The following is a 20,242-nucleotide window of genomic DNA, read 5'->3' as shown; positions in this document are numbered from 1 at the left end:
TTGATAAAAAGGATCATTCTAGAAGAAAATTTCAAATGGCACTTAGAGGCTTTTGCATCTGAACTCTTCATATATATATATATATATATATATATATATAGTGAGAAAGGGAGATAGAGTCAAAGGTCAGTTTTCTAATAAGCAAGACGTAAAGAGAGAGAGAGAGAGAGAGAGAGAGAGAGAGAGAGAGAGAGAGAGAGAGAGAGAGAGAGAGAGAGAGAGAGTCAAAGGTCAATTTTTTAATAAACATTATTTGTTAGAGTATCGTGTCTTCTTATTGGATTATACAGCCCTGCCTCCTACAATGAAGTTGCATTATCATTATCTGATTCTGGAGATCATTATTAAAGTACTACAGTAAAAATTGTAACAAGTCTGTTGAGTACAAACTTGCTCACGTGATGTGTAATATGACCTCTGTTCTCAGGAGTGGTAGATAAAAATCTTTTAAACTTTAGTCAGACCGAAGCTGATCCAAAGATGAATGTCTGTGAACACTTGAGACAATAACACCTTGGAAGTCTGGAGGAGGAAAAGAGTGCAGAATCAGTCTCTCTCTCCAATTATAGACTTCCAGTTTAATTGGTTTGGATGTGTTTGCTTGTAGGAATGATAATAGATAGTTTGCTCTGAGTTCAAGGCCATGTCACAACAGCTTAGCACATGTGAAACATAACCATATACACTCCATTTTAGGATTGTGTCTGTTTTAGATACTTTTTCTTGTTCTCACAGATGGACAATCAAAGACTTTTACAGAGTGAGAATTTCAATACTAATCCTGTTTATGGTCTAAATGAAGCACAACTAGATATCCAGGGCCAGCGCAGGTGGAAGGCGCATCGGACAATTTGTGGAAAGCTGAAGAGCCGGTGAGTGTTGGTGAGAAGAGTAGGTGCTTTTTTAAGAAGCATGCATACTTAAGATAATTGTGTTCACAAAATAGGCACAGTGTCCATGAGAAATATACATGCTGACCATTCATTTCTCTGTTGTTTTGCATCAGGTATTCAGGTCCAAAGCTCAAGAGCTGCTTCCTGTCTGTTGCACCTCTCTTGTCATGGCTGCCACAATACTCACTCAGGAAAAATGCTGTTGGGGATGTGATATCAGGAATCAGTGAAGGAATCATGCGCCTGACTCAAGGTTTAAGACTTTCACACACAATCCTGTGATATTTGATCTGCTATATATGCTACAAATATATATATGGCTTGCAAGAAACTTTATAAGGATGTTATCAGAGTTGACGTAGATTAAAATCATGGTCTATTTTTAGGGTTCTCTGAGATTGTAGCCACTTGAAGTGCCTGTGATGTGAGGGGTCGATTATGATTTTTTTTTCGCCCTGTTTTTCATAATAGACACCTACAGATCTGCATTATCGTCTGGCAGCCAATAATTTTCCTCACAATGCACTGTGGTTCAAATCAGACAGATAAAGTGGATGTAATGACTAATTCTATTGTACAGATCTGCACACACTCCTCTACACACAAGTTGTTCATTTAGGCATGGCTAATGCATTGCTGGCTGCAGTTCCTCCAGTGTTTAGTCTGTATTCATTTTTCTACCCTGTTCTCATCTACTTTATATTTGGGACATCCAAACACATCTCTGTGGGTAAGTACACATACGTGAAAATCTTTCCAGGTACATAATCCCACTTTGCAAGATAAATTTTAATTTATTAAAGGAGTTTTAAAGGATTTTAAAGGAGTAGTCAACCAAAAAATGAAATGTTGTAACAAGCTCATGTGTTGTTATTTTTTTTCAATAATGGATTTGTAAATATAATAACTAGGGCTGTGCAAAAATTAATTGCGATTAATCGCATCCAAAATAAAAGTCTGTGTTTACATAATATATTTGTGTGTGCTGTATATAATTATTTTATATATAAATACCTATGCATGCATGTATATATTTAAGAATTATTTGCGCTTAAATTCTGTATATATATATATATATATATATATATATATAAATACATAATCTATATTATATAAATATAAATATTTTATATATGAATAACACATTTTCTCAAATATATACATGCATGTGTGTGTATTTCTATATAGAAAATAATTATATACAGTACACACAAATATATTATGTAAACACAGACTTTTATTTTGGATGCGATTAATCGCAATTAATTTTTGCACAGCCCTAATAATAACACAAAATAAAAATATATAAAATAACAAAGTAAAAAAACATATTAAAATAAAATATATAAACAACTAATAATATAAAACAACTAATAACAATAAAATATACAAATATATTTATATAGAACTTCAATTCAACTCCTTTTTTTTGTATAGCGTTTTTTACAATACTCATTGTTTCAAAACAGCTTTACAGAAAACTCCACATTACAATTTAGAGTGTTCTGTTATCAGAGGTAAATGTAAAAGTTATGTACATATACAAAATCACAGTTAGCTAAAAATGTATTAATTTAAACAATGTAGTAATTTAAGACAGAAACAATTAGCTCATTGAAGTAATGAATACTACAATGACATTTACAATGTAATATAAAATAACATTATAAAAAAAACTAAATTAAAACATATTAAACATTATTTAATAAATAAATATTTGTAGTCCATCAAGTGGCTTGGTTCTTATTTGATTGGCCATTCATTCAGTTCTATCTGATGATCTGTCTGATCCACAGGTACTTTTTCCATCCTTTTTCCATCATGGTCGGTAGAGTAACGGGTGATGTGGTTTTGCCAGGCAGCGGAGGAGAGAGTGATGATATTGAGGCTGAAAGCATGAGAGTGGCCTTTGCAGCTCAGTTGACCATTCTGTGTGGATTAATGCAGATAAAACACACACATGCTGTATTAAATGTAGGATAGGCAATTGCAAAGAGGCTAGCAATAGCAAGCTAGCTTTGAAAACAAAAGTTCCCACCCTCTCTTATAATAATAAGGAGCGTCTCCTTATTATTATTATATATATATGTGCAGGCAGTTAGTAGAGGCATTAGGGAGAATCATGAAGTAAGTCCTCCAGACCAGCAGGGGGCTCAGAGTGTGCAGCACTGCGTTATTCTGGAGCTCAGTGGAGTCACCTTCATGGACTCAGTGGCCATGGGCACATTCAAATCAGTTAGTGGCACAGAACACCAGTGTTGTGCAAGTTACTTCCAAACTGTAATACATTAGGTATTACTTGTTACTGTTATTTAAAAGTAATTCATTACCTTACAATATTACTGTCTCAGAATTGTAATGCGTTACATTACTCATGTATTACTTTTGAGTTACTTTCACCAAAATAACTAAGTAGAACTTAACTTTGGGGCTGTAACGATATGCAATATGAAACCGAAATCGCGATTCGCCACACGACTCAGATCCACGAAACCTACAGAAGCCTCAGAAAATACATGTATTGAAACTTATATAGGCTACTTCCTTAAAGGACTCCAGACATTAGACAAATATCAGTCTATGTTTTATTTTTAATATTAGGGAAAAGACACACATTCATGCGTGACAAAAAAAATTGGAGGCAAAATATATTTTTTGTAATTCTGTTAATTACACTGCGCAAATCAGATGAGGAAGGGTTGGCTCTGCAGTCTCCATAGAACTTAAAATATTCATTTTATTTTAGTTTTCGTGTTCGCATTTATGAGGAAAAAACAATGTTACAGACGTGACCGCACTGAACTGGCACTAAAAGACTGCTTTAAAACTTTCACATAGTCTGTTGCCTTTAAGAAGTAAAAGCAGACAATACACTGTAATACAACTGTAATACAAGCCTCACTGAACATGTAACGAGTAAAATATTACTGAAAATTGATTAGTAATGCCTTACACTACTGTGTTACAGCAAAAAGTAATATGTTACTGTAATGTATTACTTTTGTAATGCGTTACTCCCAACACTGCAGAACACACACGCACACACACGTAGAAGTGTTGATATTTTACCAGAGATGAACAGAAATAGATTACCTGTTACTGACACTTATGAACTCCTAACTAATGAATGGCAGTTTATATTCTGCATGTCACTGTTCAGGACTTTGAGAACACACAGACCTCGTTTTCTGTGCTGCATGTCCAGGTAGCACGTCTGACACACACACAGCCACTCTCTCACATGATCAAACATGACTTTGAAGGAATAGTTCATCCAAGAACTGATCTATTTTTAATAACTAACATGTTTAATGCACATATAGACTGCATTTCTTGTTTGTTTCTAGATGGTTTACTATCTCAGACAAAGAACCATGGTTTGTTTCCAGATATTCTCTCTTATTCCTCATTTTCCCCCTCAGTGCATCATGCAATCCTATACTACCAGGGGCTACAGGTGTGTGTGTGTGTGTGTGTGTGTGTGTGTGTGTGTGTGTGTGTGTGTGTGTGTGTGTGTGTGTGTGTGTGTGTTTAAATGCTGTTATATCTGCGTCGTCTGGTTATTTTGCTATTTTTTTTCCTCATTTTTACTTATTTGTATAGGGCTGTTGTAGTTTGCTGTAATTCAATAGCCTTTTCTGTTCTAATTAAATTACACATCTATATATTACAGAACACAGGAACAGATGTTACAGAGCTGTGACCTTAAATGACCTCGCTTCATAAACAGCAGATACATGAACCTGCAAACCTGAAAGGACCCTTCAACACTGGGGTTTAGATGAAACTTCTAGACAAAACAAGAAAGGAGAAGAACTTCCTATTTTGATTTAATGGTTTGGAGCAACTGTTTGCATTCATCTGGATTCAAGGTGACATGTGGCAACAGCTGTTGAACATGAAATTATATCTGACACCATAAACAGATTTTATATGGTTTATTTTTTCATTTTTTCTTCTTTAAGTTTAGACTGCTGTTTGAAATAGTTAAAAACAAAATGCTGAAATATATAATTTATAATTGTCCTCAAAACTTTATGTACTGCATGGTGGTGCTGTAATCTCCCAGATTCTTATTAACATATGTTTTTTTATGTTAGAGACCAATTTGGTTTGTAGACAGTAAAATAAATCAAATATTTTTAGAAGAACATGTAGAAACACGAATAGTATGGGAAATAAAGATCTAAATAATTATTACCACTCCAGATAATACACCAGGGTGTCTGACAACAACTAAACTCCACCAGCTTATTACAATTCAGTTAATATATGTAGAGTTCACTCAAGTATGTTGTGGTAATGTTCTTCTTGTACCCCAGTGAACTGAACCATAAATGTCATTAGCAGAGACTTTGTTCTCAGGCCAGGTACTGGGGAGAGGCCACATTAATATTTAATGCAGCTCATCGCTCACACGTTTACTGGGGACATATAAGCTTATATTATATAAATCTAATCATAATCACTACAGATTAACCCTAATCCTAAAACAGAAAATCTTCAGAAAATCTTTAGTATTTTTAGGATTTCTGGTTTAATAAAATAAATTTTGTATTACAATTGTGGACGTCCCAAAATTTTGTCTAGTCAGTATTAGTTCACTTTTGTCTCCAAACTATTGGTAATGTACATATACACATCAAGTTGAAAGAACACCTATTACATGATTACATATTTACAATTTCATATACAATGAATGTTCATATACAATGTATGTATTTTCTCAAATAAAGATAAGAAATGTCTCTACTTCACCAGATCAAAACTCTTCAGAGATCTTGAGGCAGGACAAAGATGTGTTTCAAAGATAGCGTTAACAATTTCAAATTCAAATGCAAACCAATTGTTTTGACAGAATGAAATGAATGTATAGCGTTTTCTATCTAATCAGACTGAGATAAGGTGGCGTCTATCTTTAGTGTGAAAGTGTCCAACATTGAACCCCCCCCTGTGTTTTTGGGACTTTGCACCCCATATGAACACACTAGAAGTCTGTCAGTAAGTGTGTGAATGGATCAGACTGCTATCGGAAAGGGCAGGATACACATTAACACAACCTGTGATAGAAGAGAAGAGCCAGGGAAGTTCAAAACTTCACTGCGCAACCAGACCTGAAGACCTCTCACTGGAGAACATTAAGAATTACATTTTCATTGTGAGGACATGCTTTTGGGATCTATACACTGGAGGTGATCTGAACAGTGAGTGTGAGGAGAGAAATTTAGTAAAGGTTCACATTCACGTCTGGAATAGAGAATTGAATATTCAATTGAGTTTTCCGAAATGGAAAAAGAGATGAATGACACAGAGCTCAGGAAGAGGGTACCATATCACATTCACAGAGATGTACTGGACGAGCTCAGTGTCGACCAAGTTGCTGACAAATCAGATGTCAAGATTTCATCAAAAGAAAAACTCAAAGATGCTGTCAGGTGCGTATGTCTGTCTTAGTGCTGAGCTTAAATTACTAATATACTTGTGAAAACGCTTCTTTCGCATTCTTTCCATTACAGTTTGTATTTGCAACATTAAGAATGATCATGTTTAGTATGATTTGAGAATATTTCAATGGAAGCAACAACATCTTGGAGAAGTCTCCAACTTTTAAACCCCACTTCTAAGTTGCTTTTATAACTGTTCTATTTTCTTTTTTTGTCAGATGTACAGGCCCACGGTTTAAGAGCTGTTTCCTATCCTTTGTTCCTCTCCTGGCATGGCTGCCGCGATACCCATTTCGAGAAAATGCTATTGGAGATATGATATCAGGAATTAGTGTGGGAATCATGCACCTGCCACAAGGTCCAACACAAGCACGTGCAAAGCACACCTGTTACTTGAGATACTGTAGACCTAAACAAAAACACAAACAATCATATGTCACGTGTAATGTATTTTGTGTGTGTAGGTATGGCATATGCGTTGCTGGCTGCTGTCCCTCCTGTTTTTGGTCTCTATTCCTCCTTTTACCCCATTCTCATTTATTTCATATTTGGAACATCCAAACACATCTCTGTGGGTAAGAACACACACTTTCATTGATTTAATTTGTTCTTGAAGGGATAGTTCACCCAAAAATGATAATTCTGTCATAATTTGCTCACTCTCCTGCATGACTGACTTTCTTCAGTGGAATACAAAAGAAGAAATTTTGAAGAATTTTGGTTACTGTTTTGGTTCCCATTGACTTCCATTGTAATCACAAAAACACAAGGGGATTCAATGGAACTGGAACTATTTGGTTACCAATATTCGTCAAGCTATCTTCTTTTGTGTTCCACGGACAAAAGAAAATCATACATGTTTGGAACGACATGAGGGCGAGCAAATGATGACGGAATTCTTATTTTTGGGTGAACTATTCATAAATCATTACAAGCATGATGTCATTAGGATCATATTAACAAGTTCTTACAGGGATAGTTCACATAAAAATGAAAATTCTGTTATCATTTACTCACCCTCAAGTTGTTCAAACCAGTATGAATTTTTTTCCTCTGCTGAACACAAAAGCAGATATTTCCGATATTTATAAGAAAGAATATCGGTAACCAAACATTTGATGGACCCCTTTAACTTCCACAATGTGGCGACAAAATGCTATGGAGGTCCATCAACAGTTTTGTTACTGACATTTTTTTCAAAATACCTTCTTATGTCCAAAATATCATCTTGTGTCTAAATATCCATAGCTCATTAGATATTGTTGTATGGACTACAATTATGTTTATAATTGCACCATAACTATAATAGGTATGGTGCTTCTAGTGCCTTTTTTTTTAGTGATTGACAGCCTTTTGTCACAGTTCATCTTGTTGATTAAGGATGAGTGAGAATATAATGATAGATTTAAAATTTTTCAATTCCATCTAGACATTTGATCCCCACAATCAGAGAAATATTAGAAAGTGTGGGTAATATTTGCTGTCTACAGGTACATATGCAGTTATGAGCGTTATGATTGGCAGCGTGACAGAGCGTTTGGCTCCAGACTCGGACTTCATGATGCCAGGCAATGACACCAACATCACCATCTTAGACACTGTCGGCCGTGATGCGGAGAGGGTCAAAATCGCTGCCACTGTGACTTTCTTATCTGGCATTTTCCAGGTAGGTTCTCTCTTGAGAATGGAATTTGATTGTAGCTTTGAAGGTGTGAATGTGATTAAGTATTTGTGTGCTGTCTGTGTTTGTAGTTGCTCCTCGGTCTGGTTCGGTTCGGTTTTGTGGTGACGTATCTGTCAGAGCCATTGGTGAGAGCTTACACAACAGCAGCCGCCATCCACGTTATCGTCTCCCAGCTGAAATATTCCTTCGGCATCAACCCACAGCGCTATAGCGGACCTTTGTCTCTTATATATGTGAGTATTAACACATGCAATATGTATAACAATAAATGGCATGTGATTAATTGTTCTGGAGCATCAATTCTCATTGACTGATGTCATGGTGGCACAGTCCCAAACACTTCATTGAGGACTATGGTGAACTGGGACATATAAGGCCTTAGACATCACACTTCTCCAGTAGCACCTCATTGCAGTACACAACATCCAGGGGGCGGAGTTGGATCCAGATCTAAAGGGTGGAGATGGGTAGGATTAGGGGTGGGGTTAGGGATCAGGGGGCGGAGATGGGTAGGTTTAGGTATATGTCAAGTGGGATCCAACTCCTCCCCCTGGATTTTGTATTCTGCAGTGAGGACCATCTCCACTTGTGCAATTTGTGTTTAGTGCCCCCTAGTGGTTGGAGTCATGACTTATGCTCTGAAAGCTATGATGAGGATGATTTAATACTTCTTTCACTATTTTTCTTTCTCTCTCCAGACAGTCATAGAGATTTGTGCATTGCTTGGAAAGACTAACGTTGGTACTCTGGTAGTTAGCATTGTAACCATTATTGGCCTGATCTGTGCAAAGCAACTTAGTGCTTTGGCAGCACGCAAAATTCCTGTCCCTATTCCTGTTGAGCTGATCACCGTGAGTTACTTCATACAGTTTAACACACACATGTACACACACATTTACTTTACTTTTACAGCGAATTGAGGACAGAGACTTGCACTTTTTTGATAAAATACAGTAATACAATAATATAATGCATTAATTAACAATGATCTATACATTTATTACAGTATAGTTTTTTGTGAACATTAGTTGATCAAATACAACTGTTCATTGTTAGTTCATGTTTGATATATTAAATAATATTAGCAGATGAAACTAGTCCATTATACTTTGCAATTTGCATTATTAAGAAATGCTTTAGAAGTACTTTTATCGTAAGTTCATATTGATGTAGATAACAAATGGAACCTTAATGTAAAGTGTTAGCAGATAAATATAGTACCTGTTAAAAGTTATGCTCACTAAGGGTGCACTTATTTAATCACAACTGCAATGAGAACAGCAACATTGTGAAATATTATTACACGGTAAAGTTATTGTTTTCTATTTTAATTAATTTATAAATGTAGTTTATTACTGTGATAGCAAATCTGAATTTACAGCATCATTACTCCAGTCTTCAGTGACACATAAAAAAGTTTTAATTGTTTTAAATAAAAAATGTAAAAAAAAAAAAAAAGTTTTAATTTTTTTAAATAAAATTTAGCAGTTTTACTGTTTTTCCTGTATTTTGTATTTTATATATTTTTTTATTTTTTATTAAATAAATGCAACCTTGGTGACAGACTTCTTTCAAAAACATTTAAAAAAAATAATGTTTCTGAACTTTTGACAGGTACTGTATATATACTTTTGACTAATATAACATAATATTATATATAGCCTTTCATTCAAAAATTGTATTCTATCAAAAATAGATTTTTTTCTAGTTTAGTGGTAAATTTCTTTGAGGGTATCTTAAAGATTTAATCTTGTTTGTATATAGATTATTATCGCTACTGTGGTGTCATGGCAGATGGATTTGAAGACAGAATACAATGTTGAAGTGGTTGGACAAATTCCATCTGGGTACGTCCAACACACTACTATGCAACACAAATATGACTGTACAACACTCTAAGGATCTTTATAGCATTGTTATGGTACAGCCACAAAAGCATGTTCAGAACCATAGTACATCTTTATGTTCATAATACTCATCTACCTCTTCTTCACACTTCAGTCTGCAGGCTCCTGTGGCACCCGCTGTTTCACTGATGAGTTCAATGGTCGGTGATGCTTTTGCACTGGCTGTTGTTGGTTATGGCATTGCTATCTCACTGGGTAGAATTTTTGCCCTTAAATATGCTTACAAAGTCGACAGTAACCAGGTAAGAGACTCTAAATGGCTATAAAAGATGTATTTTTTTAGTATATATATATATATATATATATATATATATATATATATATATATATATATATAATTATTATTATTATTTATTTTAATTTTTACAAAACACATTTTTTTTTTTATTAGTACTGTACATTTGAACTTTATATTTATCAAATAATCCTGAAAAAAATAGGCAGCACTGAAGCCACTGAAGACTGGTGTAATGGCTAATATCTTTTTTTTTCTTTTCTTTTTTCACTTTTCATGTCAAATTTAGTGTCAACAACAGCATAGTAAAACTGCCAGCCTGGAAAATATGGTTTTAAGTGATATAATTTAAGTTTTTGGATGTTATCTCAGTACAAACACAAATAAACAAACAGGGAGAATTTAGCAAAGAGAGAGGTCAGTAACTGATTGATTTTTAAAATGCACAATTCGTACTCTGTTAGAGAAAAGCTGTTCCTTGAAAAACAGGAAAAGGGGTCACATACAAAAATGGGAGTTGCTTTTTATTTTAAGGTGTTATTGTTACAGGGAAATCATACAGTTAAGTACTGAGCATTGTTAATTTAACAACATGTACTTAGGTTAAGATTAGGACTGGGTTTAGAGTTAGTTGCATGCAATTATGCATAATTTACTGTTATTATTATAATAGTAATGTGTAACAAGGACTGTAAAAAAAAAAAAAAAAAAAAAAGAAAAGTATTACCAAACTGGCATTACACCATATTTTCCTGGAACTTTAGTTAAACCCAATTTTATCTGAAAAACTGGCAGTTTGTGTCTCTTGTTTTTTCGCTAAGCCGAAAGTCATTGATTCAACCCACAATTGTTTTGCACACAATTCCAAAAGTTTCGTTTGAACATCTTTACTACTTGTAATGTGTTCTTCACTTGGATCAGGAGCTCATAGCTTTGGGTCTGTCTAACTCCATCGGAGGCTTGTTCAAGTGCTTTGCTATCAGCTGCTCTATGTCTCGTACCATGGTGCAGGTCAGCACAGGGGGGAAGTCACAGGTGAGAACATTAACAAAATAAAAACTGACATTTCCTTTTACACCTATCTCTTCCTAACTTGTTTCTGAATAGATGGATGGACCCTTGTGGAAAAAAGTGCACTTAATTTAATGTGTTGATAACACAAAAGAATAAGTAAACCTGATTATAATTTTAACTGTAGTGTCGTTTATTATTACATTTAAAGTTAATATTTTTAAATACACTAAATTTCAGATTCACCATTAAAAATGTGTAATTACAAATATGTTAAATACATGACACAAGTTTACTTAAGTGTCAAAAAACAACTTACACTGTAAAAGAAATGTTTTCATGATTTGTAATCACAATATTTTTTCTTTTGTCAAATCAACTTAAATAATTGATGTAGTTCAGATAACATAATATTTTGAGTTTCTGATGCTTAAATCAATCTCCTTCATTGTATTAACTCAAATTTTCCAGTTCAATGAACTTAAAATTTTAAGGCAACCAGGTTACTTCATTTTTTTTAAGTTAAACCAACAATATTTTTTTACAGTGTATAATTTATTTTAATTTAATTGCATAAAACATGCAATTAAGTGTCCAAAATGTTTTCTATGTAATTGGTATACTTTTTAAAGCTAGACTCCAAAAAATGATGTTCATGATTTGTTGAAAAGAAATCTTATGTGGTTCAGATAACATAATATTTTTATTTTCTATTTATTAGACCAATCTCCATTGTATTAACTCAAATTTTTTAAGTTAAACCAACAATTATTGTTTACAGTGTACGGTAAAGTGTACTTCTTTTTCACAAGGGGATGGTTAATTCAATCGATGTTTGAATTCTATTTTGTAGAGTAAAAGTTGTAGAGTGAATCCTCTCTCTGTCAAACTTTCAGGTGGCTGGAGCAGTTTCTGCTATGGTAATTCTGGTTATCTTGTTAAAGATTGGAGAACTCTTTGAAGAGCTGCCAAAGGTTAGTACCCTATTTCAGCTCTTGTGTGGGCCTGTCATGAATATTCATAGTACAAAATATCTGGGCTGAAGTCATGAACAATGACTGGATGTGTCCAATTACATAGGAATATATCAATACAAATTGTTGATGTGTTTGCTGGTTTCTTTAGGCAGTGCTGGCTGCTATAATCTACGTAAACCTGCAAGGCATGATGAAGCAGTTTGGAGACATCTGCTCTCTCTGGAGGACCAATAAAGTGGATATGGTGAGAGAGAACGAGGAGGAGAAAGCCAAGCTTATGCAACACATTCAAAATAGACCTATATTTAAACAAAATAAGACTGCGGGCAAAAGGGAGTGAATAGAGTGACAGAAAGAATGGAGTAAAAAAGAGAGATCTGAATTGACGGTTACATTATTGTGTCTATTGCTTGTTTGTTTAGGTGGTGTGGGTGATGACTTTGATCTTGACAGTGTTGTTCAATCCTGATTTGGGACTGGCTGCATCTATCGCCTTCTCCATCCTCACCGTCGTCTTCAGAACTCAGCTGTGAGTGACAGAAACCACATAGACAAAGCCTAAATAATTCACAAATGCACCATATTCCCATGATCCTAAACCCTAAATGACTAAACTACAGCACACACATGTGCACCATTTGAATGATTAAATGAGAATGTAAAACTGGTTATCTTCTGGTAGTCTCCTGTTTCACTTTACACTGTTGAAGATCCCAAGAGAAGCTTTTTCGAACGTCATATTTTGTTTCCTTAGCTTGGCCATATAATGAACGTCCTGTTCTTGACAGCATTTGCTTATAAACTCTCCATCTGTCCCTCTTTGTTTTGTTTGCTTTCTTTTCCTTCAATACCCGTTTCTTCTCCTTACAACAGCCCGAAATACTCTCTCCTTGGCCAGGTTCCTGGCACTGACATCTACAGACCAGTAGAGGACTACAATCAGGTGAACATGACCATGACATCACCAACCACAACTTCATTCCAAATCACTTCAACTGATTCTTTAGTTTTGATGTTGTTATATTTGAAACAGCAGAGGTGTTGTTGCACAATTGTCAAATGGTTAAGCTGGATTAAGGGCATAGTTCATCCTAAAATTTCTGTTCTCATGAAACTGCCTGGCACTCATGGTTAAAAAAGAAAACCTGAATTACAGCATACTTTCTGAAACACCTGCTCTTCCATTTATACATATCTGATAAATCAATGACGTGTGACTTCGCAAGAACATGACGCACAGTAATAGTTTGGCTTGTTGTAGTTGCATTGTTTTAGTTTCTTAACAAGCAAGCGTTTGAATGTGTGGGTGTTGCAGTTTCATTTGTCAATTGTGTAACATGTTGGTGCATACCTAGTGTATGTATGTATAATAAATAGTATTTATAGAGTATCTAAAATGGAGTGTGTGAGTGTTGCAGGTGATCAGGAGTATAAAGTGGTCAGTTTCTTGTAGTGCTAATAAATCTTTATTTTGAAATTCCAATTCCATATCAAATGTAATTGACCACAGGTTACACAGTCTTTGACCTTTAGCAAAACATTTTTTTTTAATTGACAAATATTCAGCCAATAAACAACTATTTCATCAACATCTGCTTCTGTTAAATGATTGGTATTTGTTTTCAGGATTTTCTGTTCTAGAGCTTTAGTCAGAAGGCATTACATTTACTTTGGTTCAGTTGTATTTGCATCCATAAATAATTTTGATAATTTGAGAAAATTATGAAACAATGCTTGACAAAGTTTGCGCATCCAAATCATTTAGAATTTTTTTCACTGTCTGTTTTACTTACAGGTGAAGGAGATTCCCGGTATAATGATTTTCCGTTCATCTGCAACATTGTACTTTGCCAACGCTGAAATGTACATCGATGCACTCTATGACAAGGTAGACATATGCAAACCATACTTCGATTCTCTGATACATATTTATTCACACACATTTACCGTATATAAAGAGTATTTACAAGACTGTAAAAAATTATATGATCTACAATTTATGACAACTTATGTTTTTACATTGCTTTAACTTGTCAAAGTAAGTAAGGGTAATCATCCTAAACATACAATCCAACATAAACATGCACTGTGAGTTTATACCAAACAAGCTACTGTATAAAAAAAAAGTACAGGTCAGGATTTTCATCCTGTAAAAATAAATGTGCGTTGTTGTCCAGACTGGGGTAGACGTGGCTAAACTTCTCTCACACAAGAAAAAATTGGAAGCAAAGAGACTCCGAAAAGAAAAGAAAGCCGCAAAGAAGGCGAAGAAAGAGGCCAAGAAAAAAGCTAAAGAAGCCGCCGTTCAAGCTACTAAGGTCTGCATCTGAAGAGACTGTGTGTTAGCATGTGGGTGTGTGAGATAATATGTGTGTTTGAGTATTCTGACTGAGCCATTCGTCTGCTTTAAACCAGGGGGAAGATGTGCAGTTGTCGGACACAGATGAAAGCGGGGAGGAGCCAGAGTTGTCACACACAGGGGCAAATGGGGATGTTCATGAGATGTCATTTAAAGAGCCTAAGGATGTAGTAACTGTGGAGGCGGGGCCTGACTCTGACACTGACACTACGCTCCCACAGGCCATCATTCTTGACCTGAGCCCAGTCAACTTCCTGGATACAGTTGCCGTGAAAACTATACGCAGTGTGAGACACGATCTGTACTTAATGAGTACAAAACGACTTAATCAATGTGTAATGTGTTTTAACCCTGTTGAAACTCTTTGTTTAATGGCAGATCTATAAAGATTATGGAGAGGCTGGTGTGCAGGTGTACTTATGTGGCTGCCAGAGTGAGTGATTTCAAAGGGTTATTTTTGCAATGATTTTATAGAAGAACCATTTTGGGTTCCCCAAACAATCTTTTAGTGCATCCATTTTTTCTTTTTGTGAAAACATCATAATCTTGTTCAATGGAAAGGTTTCATGGATGTTAAAGGGTTAGTTCACCTAAAAATTAAAATTAGGTCATTAATGACTCACCCCCTCATGTCGTTCCAAGCACCGTAAGACTTACGTTCATCTTCGGAACACAGTTTAGGATATTTTAGATTTAGTCCGAGAGTTTTCTGTCCCTCTATTGAAAATGTATGTCCAGAAAGGAAATAAAGACATCATCAAAGTAGTCCATGTGACACCAGTGGGTTCGTTAGAATTTTTTGAAGCAGCAAAAATACATTTTGGTCCAAAAATAACAAAAACTACGACTTTAATCAGCATTGTATTATATTAGACCAAACTGTATTTTCTATGCTTCAAAAAATTCTAACTAACCCACTGATGTCACATGGACTACTTTGATGATGTCTTTATTTACTTTCTGGACAAGGACAGTATACCGTAGTCTTCAATGGGGGGACAGAAAGCTCTCGGACCAAATCTAAAATATCTTAAACTATGTTCAGAATATGAACGGAGGTCTTACGGCACTTGGAACGACATGAGGGTCATTAATGACATAATTTTTGGGTGAACTAACCCTTTAAAGGTTCTTCATGGAACTATGTCAATAAAGGACCTTTATTTTTAAGAGTGTACTCCTCTATGTCATGTGTTCTCTTTGTTGTCTTCATTATGTCTGAATAGACACCTGAACACTGAGCATGCATGTCAAGATTGTCATCACTGATTGTAATCTCACTTCCTGTTTCAGGAGGCGTTGTAGAGAGTATGGAGAATGGTGATTTCTTCAATGAGAAACTAACTAAATCGATTCTCTTCTCATCGGTACATGATGCCGTTCTTTATTGCCAGCAAGAAAACAGCAAGGAGGTACAGTACATCCTTATCTCACACACACATACACAAATGTCAGAGGTTCTAATCGTAATCAGACATGTGCTGAGTGTTGGTGGCCCAGACAGTATTTAGAAATAAACATGCATGAATAAACTTAATTTCTTGCCTTTCTTCTTTTATAGGTTTTGCAGGGAACACATTTGTAAATCCAAACACCAAACATCATATGGAAAACACCCCAGAACACAATTGTTATTTACACAAATAGTATTTGTTATTGGATTGTTATTTATTGTGTATTTCATCTTGGGGAAGAAAAAAAAGTAAAGGAGATGTTTTGATGATAATTTGTTTTTAAAAAATAATAATCACTTTTTAATGTGAAATGTCTAAGAATGTGAGAATCTGTCATTGAGTTGTATTGTACAAGTAACATGTAAATCAACTTTTGTAATGGAAAAAAAAAACAAAACAAAGCAATTCTTGACAGGCTATTCCGGGTCATGGCACTGTAGAGTTCCAGGTACATTTATGACACTGAAATACTTGAATGTAAACTAAGTTTCTCACAAAATAATTACTGGAAAGTTTTAATATAAATTATACAATATTTTAGCAATTATATTACAGTTTAAATGCTTGGCGTCAGTAAAGACATTTCAATATTTCATTTTTAAATAAATGCTGTTCTTTTGAACTTTCAGTATTAATCAAAGAATTTAGGAGACTGAAGAAATGATGCTGAAAATTCAGCTTGGCCATCACAGGAATAAAGTTATTTTTAAGTGTAATAATATTTCACAATATTACAGCATTTTTGATCAAATACATGCAACTTTGGAAGAAAATGATTTCAAATACATACTAATATATAAATTTTGTCATGATTCTGCCATCACATCGCTTATTTTTCCTAGTCTTGTGGCAGGATCATGGCAGAACCATGTTTTCTGTGTAAGCACATGGCCATTTGTTTGGGCTGTGTGCTTGCGTTGTCTTGTCTCATAACCCCGCCCCCTTGTTATCCTTGTTTAGTCATTATTGCCCTGTTAGTGTCAGCTGTTTCCCTCATTAGTTTCTCCCTATTTAATCCTCTTGTGTTTGCTGTCCTGTGTCGGTACATTGTCTTCCTTACCTTGTCAAACCTCGTGTGAGTCTAGCTGTAAGTTCTCTGTTGATCATCTTGTAAGAAGTGTGTATCTAGTCTTGTCTGTGAGTTTATTATCGGAGTCTTAGTTTAGTGTTTGCTACCTGTTCTTGTTTTGCCCCATCGTGGGTTTTGTTTTCTGTTTTTGTCATTAATAAAACCTTATTTTGAGTTACTTGCTGTCTGCAATTGGGTTCATCCTTCCAACGCATGACAGAATGTACCGACCAAAATCGAACCCAGCAGACGTGCAGTCCTTGTCCGCTTGCCTTCAGCCTTCTGACCCGGAACTGTGGTGGCGCTCAGCTATTGCCGACAGTGCCAATGGCAAGCTTCCTTTCCCTCCCCAGGGTGAGTTGACCCTAAAGAGGTACGCCCAGGTCATTGAGGAGAGAAGGTTTCTCTTACCAGAGTCCCTGGTCAACCGCTACCTCGTCGCTGGTCTCAAGGTCCTCCCTCCCCTTGCTGAACGAGAGAGTTTGGTCCGCCGTCCATTTCGCAGCATGGTGGACTACCTGTCTCGTAAGGAACAGCTAGGTCCCACTGGATCTTCACCTCCTGCCACTCTTCCAATCATCCCCGAGGGTCACGTGTTAGCTGTCGTGACACTTGAGGACCAAGCTTCTTCCACCCTGACTCCCAACCCACCACCCGTGTTCGTCAGCCCCCGTGGAAAGCGTGGAAGACGTTTGTCGTGGGAGTCCGCGTCGGAGTCATCCTCCACGGAGTCCCCCTTGCCTGCGGTGGTCTTCCCAGCGCCTGCTTCGTCTCCCTCTTTGCCCCCCTTACCATTCTCTGGCCTGGCTACGGACTCAGCTCCACGACCCAGAAGGAAGAGGAGGAGGAAGAAGGGAGCCTCTTGTCCTCCAGCAGGCGCCGTCCCAGAGCCCGCTCCAGCAGGCGCCGTCCCAGAGCCCGCTCCAGCAGGCGCCGTCCCAGAGCCCGCTCCAGCAGGCGCCGTCCCAGAGCCCGCTCCAGCAGGCGCCGTCCCAGAGCCCGCTCCAGCAGGCGCCGTCCCAGAGCCCGCTCCAGCAGGCGCCGTCCCAGAGCCCGCTCCAGCAGGCGCCGTCCCAGAGCCCGCTCCAGCAGGCGCCGTCCCAGAGCCCGCTCCAGCAGGCGCCGTCCCAGAGCCCGCTCCAGCAGGCGCCGTCCCAGAGCCCGCTCCAGCAGGCGCCGTCCCAGAGCCCGCTCCAGCAGGCGCCGTCCCAGAGTCTACAGTTGTGAGTGCTGCAGAGAGGGAGGCGGTCGATTCTGCTGCTGAGGCTGTTATTCGCTCTATTTCAGCTAATCAGGAGATACCGATTGTTATTGCTGCAAGAGCCCTGTCCAAATACCTGTCTCGTCTTGCCCAGATCTTGGAAGTCCCTGTCTTGTCCCCAGACCCTGTGCCAAGAGCTGTAGAGAGCACTGCTCCCAAGCCAGCAGCAGAGAGGGCAATTACCAAGTCTACTGCAGAGAACGATGTGTCTGAGTCTGCTATGGAGAGCGCTGGTTCTGAAACAGAATCCGAGAGCCCAGCATTGCCTTTCAACACTCCCCGGTCACCTGCAACATCCCCAGTCATGTGTCCTGATGTGTCCCCTGCTGTTCCCCCGGTCTGGTTTCCTGTTTCTTCACCCTCTGTGCCCCTGTGCGTTTCCCCGGTCACCCCTGTCACCACATCACCCCGGACTGTCTCCCCTAAGACTGTGCCTCATGTGTCCACATCCAAGTCTGCCCGGATTCCTCGCCCTCAGCCCTCGTCCCGTAAGCCCAAGACCCCTAGTCCACCCATCCACCCTGGACCTCCTCCTATGAACTCCTTTGTTCCCCCGCCCCCCCTCCCGTGTTTGTTATTTTTATTGTGTCACCCGAACCCGGTTATAGTTTTTTCATGTTTGCCAATGTTGATGTTTGCTATGTTCTGTTGGTTTTTGTCTATGTCTCGTTCTGTCTTGTCTTGTGCTTAGTGTCCATTTGAGGAGCGTCTGGTAGCCGCTCCTTAAGGTGGGGGTTCTGTCATGATTCTGCCATCACATCGCTTATTTTTCCTAGTCTTGTGGCAGGATCATGGCAGAACCATGTTTTCTGTGTAAGCACATGGCCATTTGTTTGGGCTGTGTGCTTGCGTTGTCTTGTCTCATAACCCCGCCCCCTTGTTATCCTTGTTTAGTCATTATTGCCCTGTTAGTGTCAGCTGTTTCCCTCATTAGTTTCTCCCTATTTAATCCTCTTGTGTTTGCTGTCCTGTGTCGGTACATTGTCTTCCTTACCTTGTCAAACCTCGTGTGAGTCTAGCTGTAAGTTCTCTGTTGATCATCTTGTAAGAAGTGTGTATCTAGTCTTGTCTGTGAGTTTATTATCGGAGTCTTAGTTTAGTGTTTGCTACCTGTTCTTGTTTTGCCCCATCGTGGGTTTTGTTTTCTGTTTTTGTCATTAATAAAACCTTATTTTGAGTTACTTGCTGTCTGCAATTGGGTTCATCCTTCCAACGCATGACAAATTTACTGACCCCAAAATTTTGATCAAACTTTTGGCCTATTGTAATTACCATATAAAATTCAGTTTATGTATTTTAGTGTGTATAAGCTATGTATGCTATATATGTGTTAACTTTTTGTATGCATGTGTATTTAGAATCAGTGTAACTTAAATAAACAGTCATTTTCTTACTCTTCTGGTGAAATTGTTAGTCAGTTATATCTGCTGTGTTATACTATCAGTAATTTTGGTTCTGACTAAATAATTCAACAAACATTTCTAAACAAGAAATTGTTCTCATGTATGAAGACACATTTAGAGAGTTCAAAAATGGTGTGTTTATGTAAATGTATAGGTCTTCCTAAACAAGTTTAAGAGAAACTGGTCTGAACATTCCAGCATTTGCCCAAAACTGACAGGTCATGTGGAACCTGCCCAACCAGCAGCAGCGCATTGTTTCAAGAGTACACCTTTATTGTGGCCAATGAACAAGCGGAGTGAAATGGACTTGGACAAAAAGGTGAAGAAAGAATAGGCCTATGTGTTATATATTGATCACGACATCAAGTCTTGTAAAAAACAACAACAACAAAACTGTAGTGAACAATCTCATATTTTAATTTTAGCTCTTATTGAAAGACAGTTGACACCCAGATTAATAAGTATAATCTAGTAGCAAGCAACGAACGAAAGAAAAATCGTGAGAGAGAGAGAGAGTTTCTGTGCGTGTGTTTCTGTGTGTGTGT

At 37.3% G+C, this 20,242-nt stretch overlaps 3 protein-coding genes across 3 annotated transcripts; all 3 read left to right on the top strand.

Moving 5' to 3' along the window:
• The first annotated feature begins 83 nt into the window (after nt 1–83).
• On the top strand, nt 84–5,529 carry LOC120483892 (uncharacterized). The gene is given in 8 exon segments (XM_089119173.1): nt 84–872; nt 1,007–1,146; nt 1,513–1,653; nt 2,752–2,858; nt 2,925–3,132; nt 4,028–4,075; nt 4,078–4,098; nt 4,241–5,529. Coding segments are annotated over 8 exon segments (990 nt in total). The 5' UTR covers nt 84–735; the 3' UTR covers nt 4,429–5,529.
• A 102-nt stretch (nt 5,530–5,631) lies between these two features.
• Nucleotides 5,632–16,361, top strand: slc26a6.2 (solute carrier family 26 member 6, tandem duplicate 2). Its single transcript, XM_039678770.2, has 19 exons — nt 5,632–6,328; nt 6,556–6,695; nt 6,802–6,912; nt 7,828–8,003; nt 8,090–8,254; nt 8,720–8,872; nt 9,786–9,868; nt 10,023–10,170; nt 11,085–11,198; nt 12,071–12,148; nt 12,300–12,395; nt 12,574–12,680; nt 13,025–13,094; nt 13,947–14,039; nt 14,329–14,469; nt 14,567–14,797; nt 14,889–14,943; nt 15,804–15,922; nt 16,072–16,361. The coding sequence occupies exons 1-19, from the start codon at nt 6,180–6,182 to the stop codon at nt 16,093–16,095; spliced, it is 2,253 nt and encodes a 750-aa protein (XP_039534704.2). The 5' UTR covers nt 5,632–6,179; the 3' UTR covers nt 16,096–16,361.
• An 893-nt stretch (nt 16,362–17,254) lies between these two features.
• On the top strand, nt 17,255–19,476 carry LOC148973724 (uncharacterized). Its single transcript, XM_089119172.1, has 2 exons — nt 17,255–18,071; nt 18,126–19,476. Exons 1-2 carry the CDS (start codon nt 17,255–17,257, stop codon nt 18,983–18,985), a joined length of 1,677 nt encoding a protein of 558 aa, XP_088975298.1. The 3' UTR covers nt 18,986–19,476.
• Nucleotides 19,477–20,242: the final 766 nt, after the last annotated feature.

The sequence above is a fragment of the Pimephales promelas genome, chromosome 14 (assembly GCF_988280905.1).
Source record: "Pimephales promelas chromosome 14, fPimPro1.hap1.1, whole genome shotgun sequence".
NCBI lineage: Eukaryota > Metazoa > Chordata > Actinopteri > Cypriniformes > Leuciscidae > Pimephales > Pimephales promelas.
The sequence above is the reverse complement of the archived record's forward strand: the minus strand, read 5'-3'. Positions and strand labels throughout refer to the sequence as shown.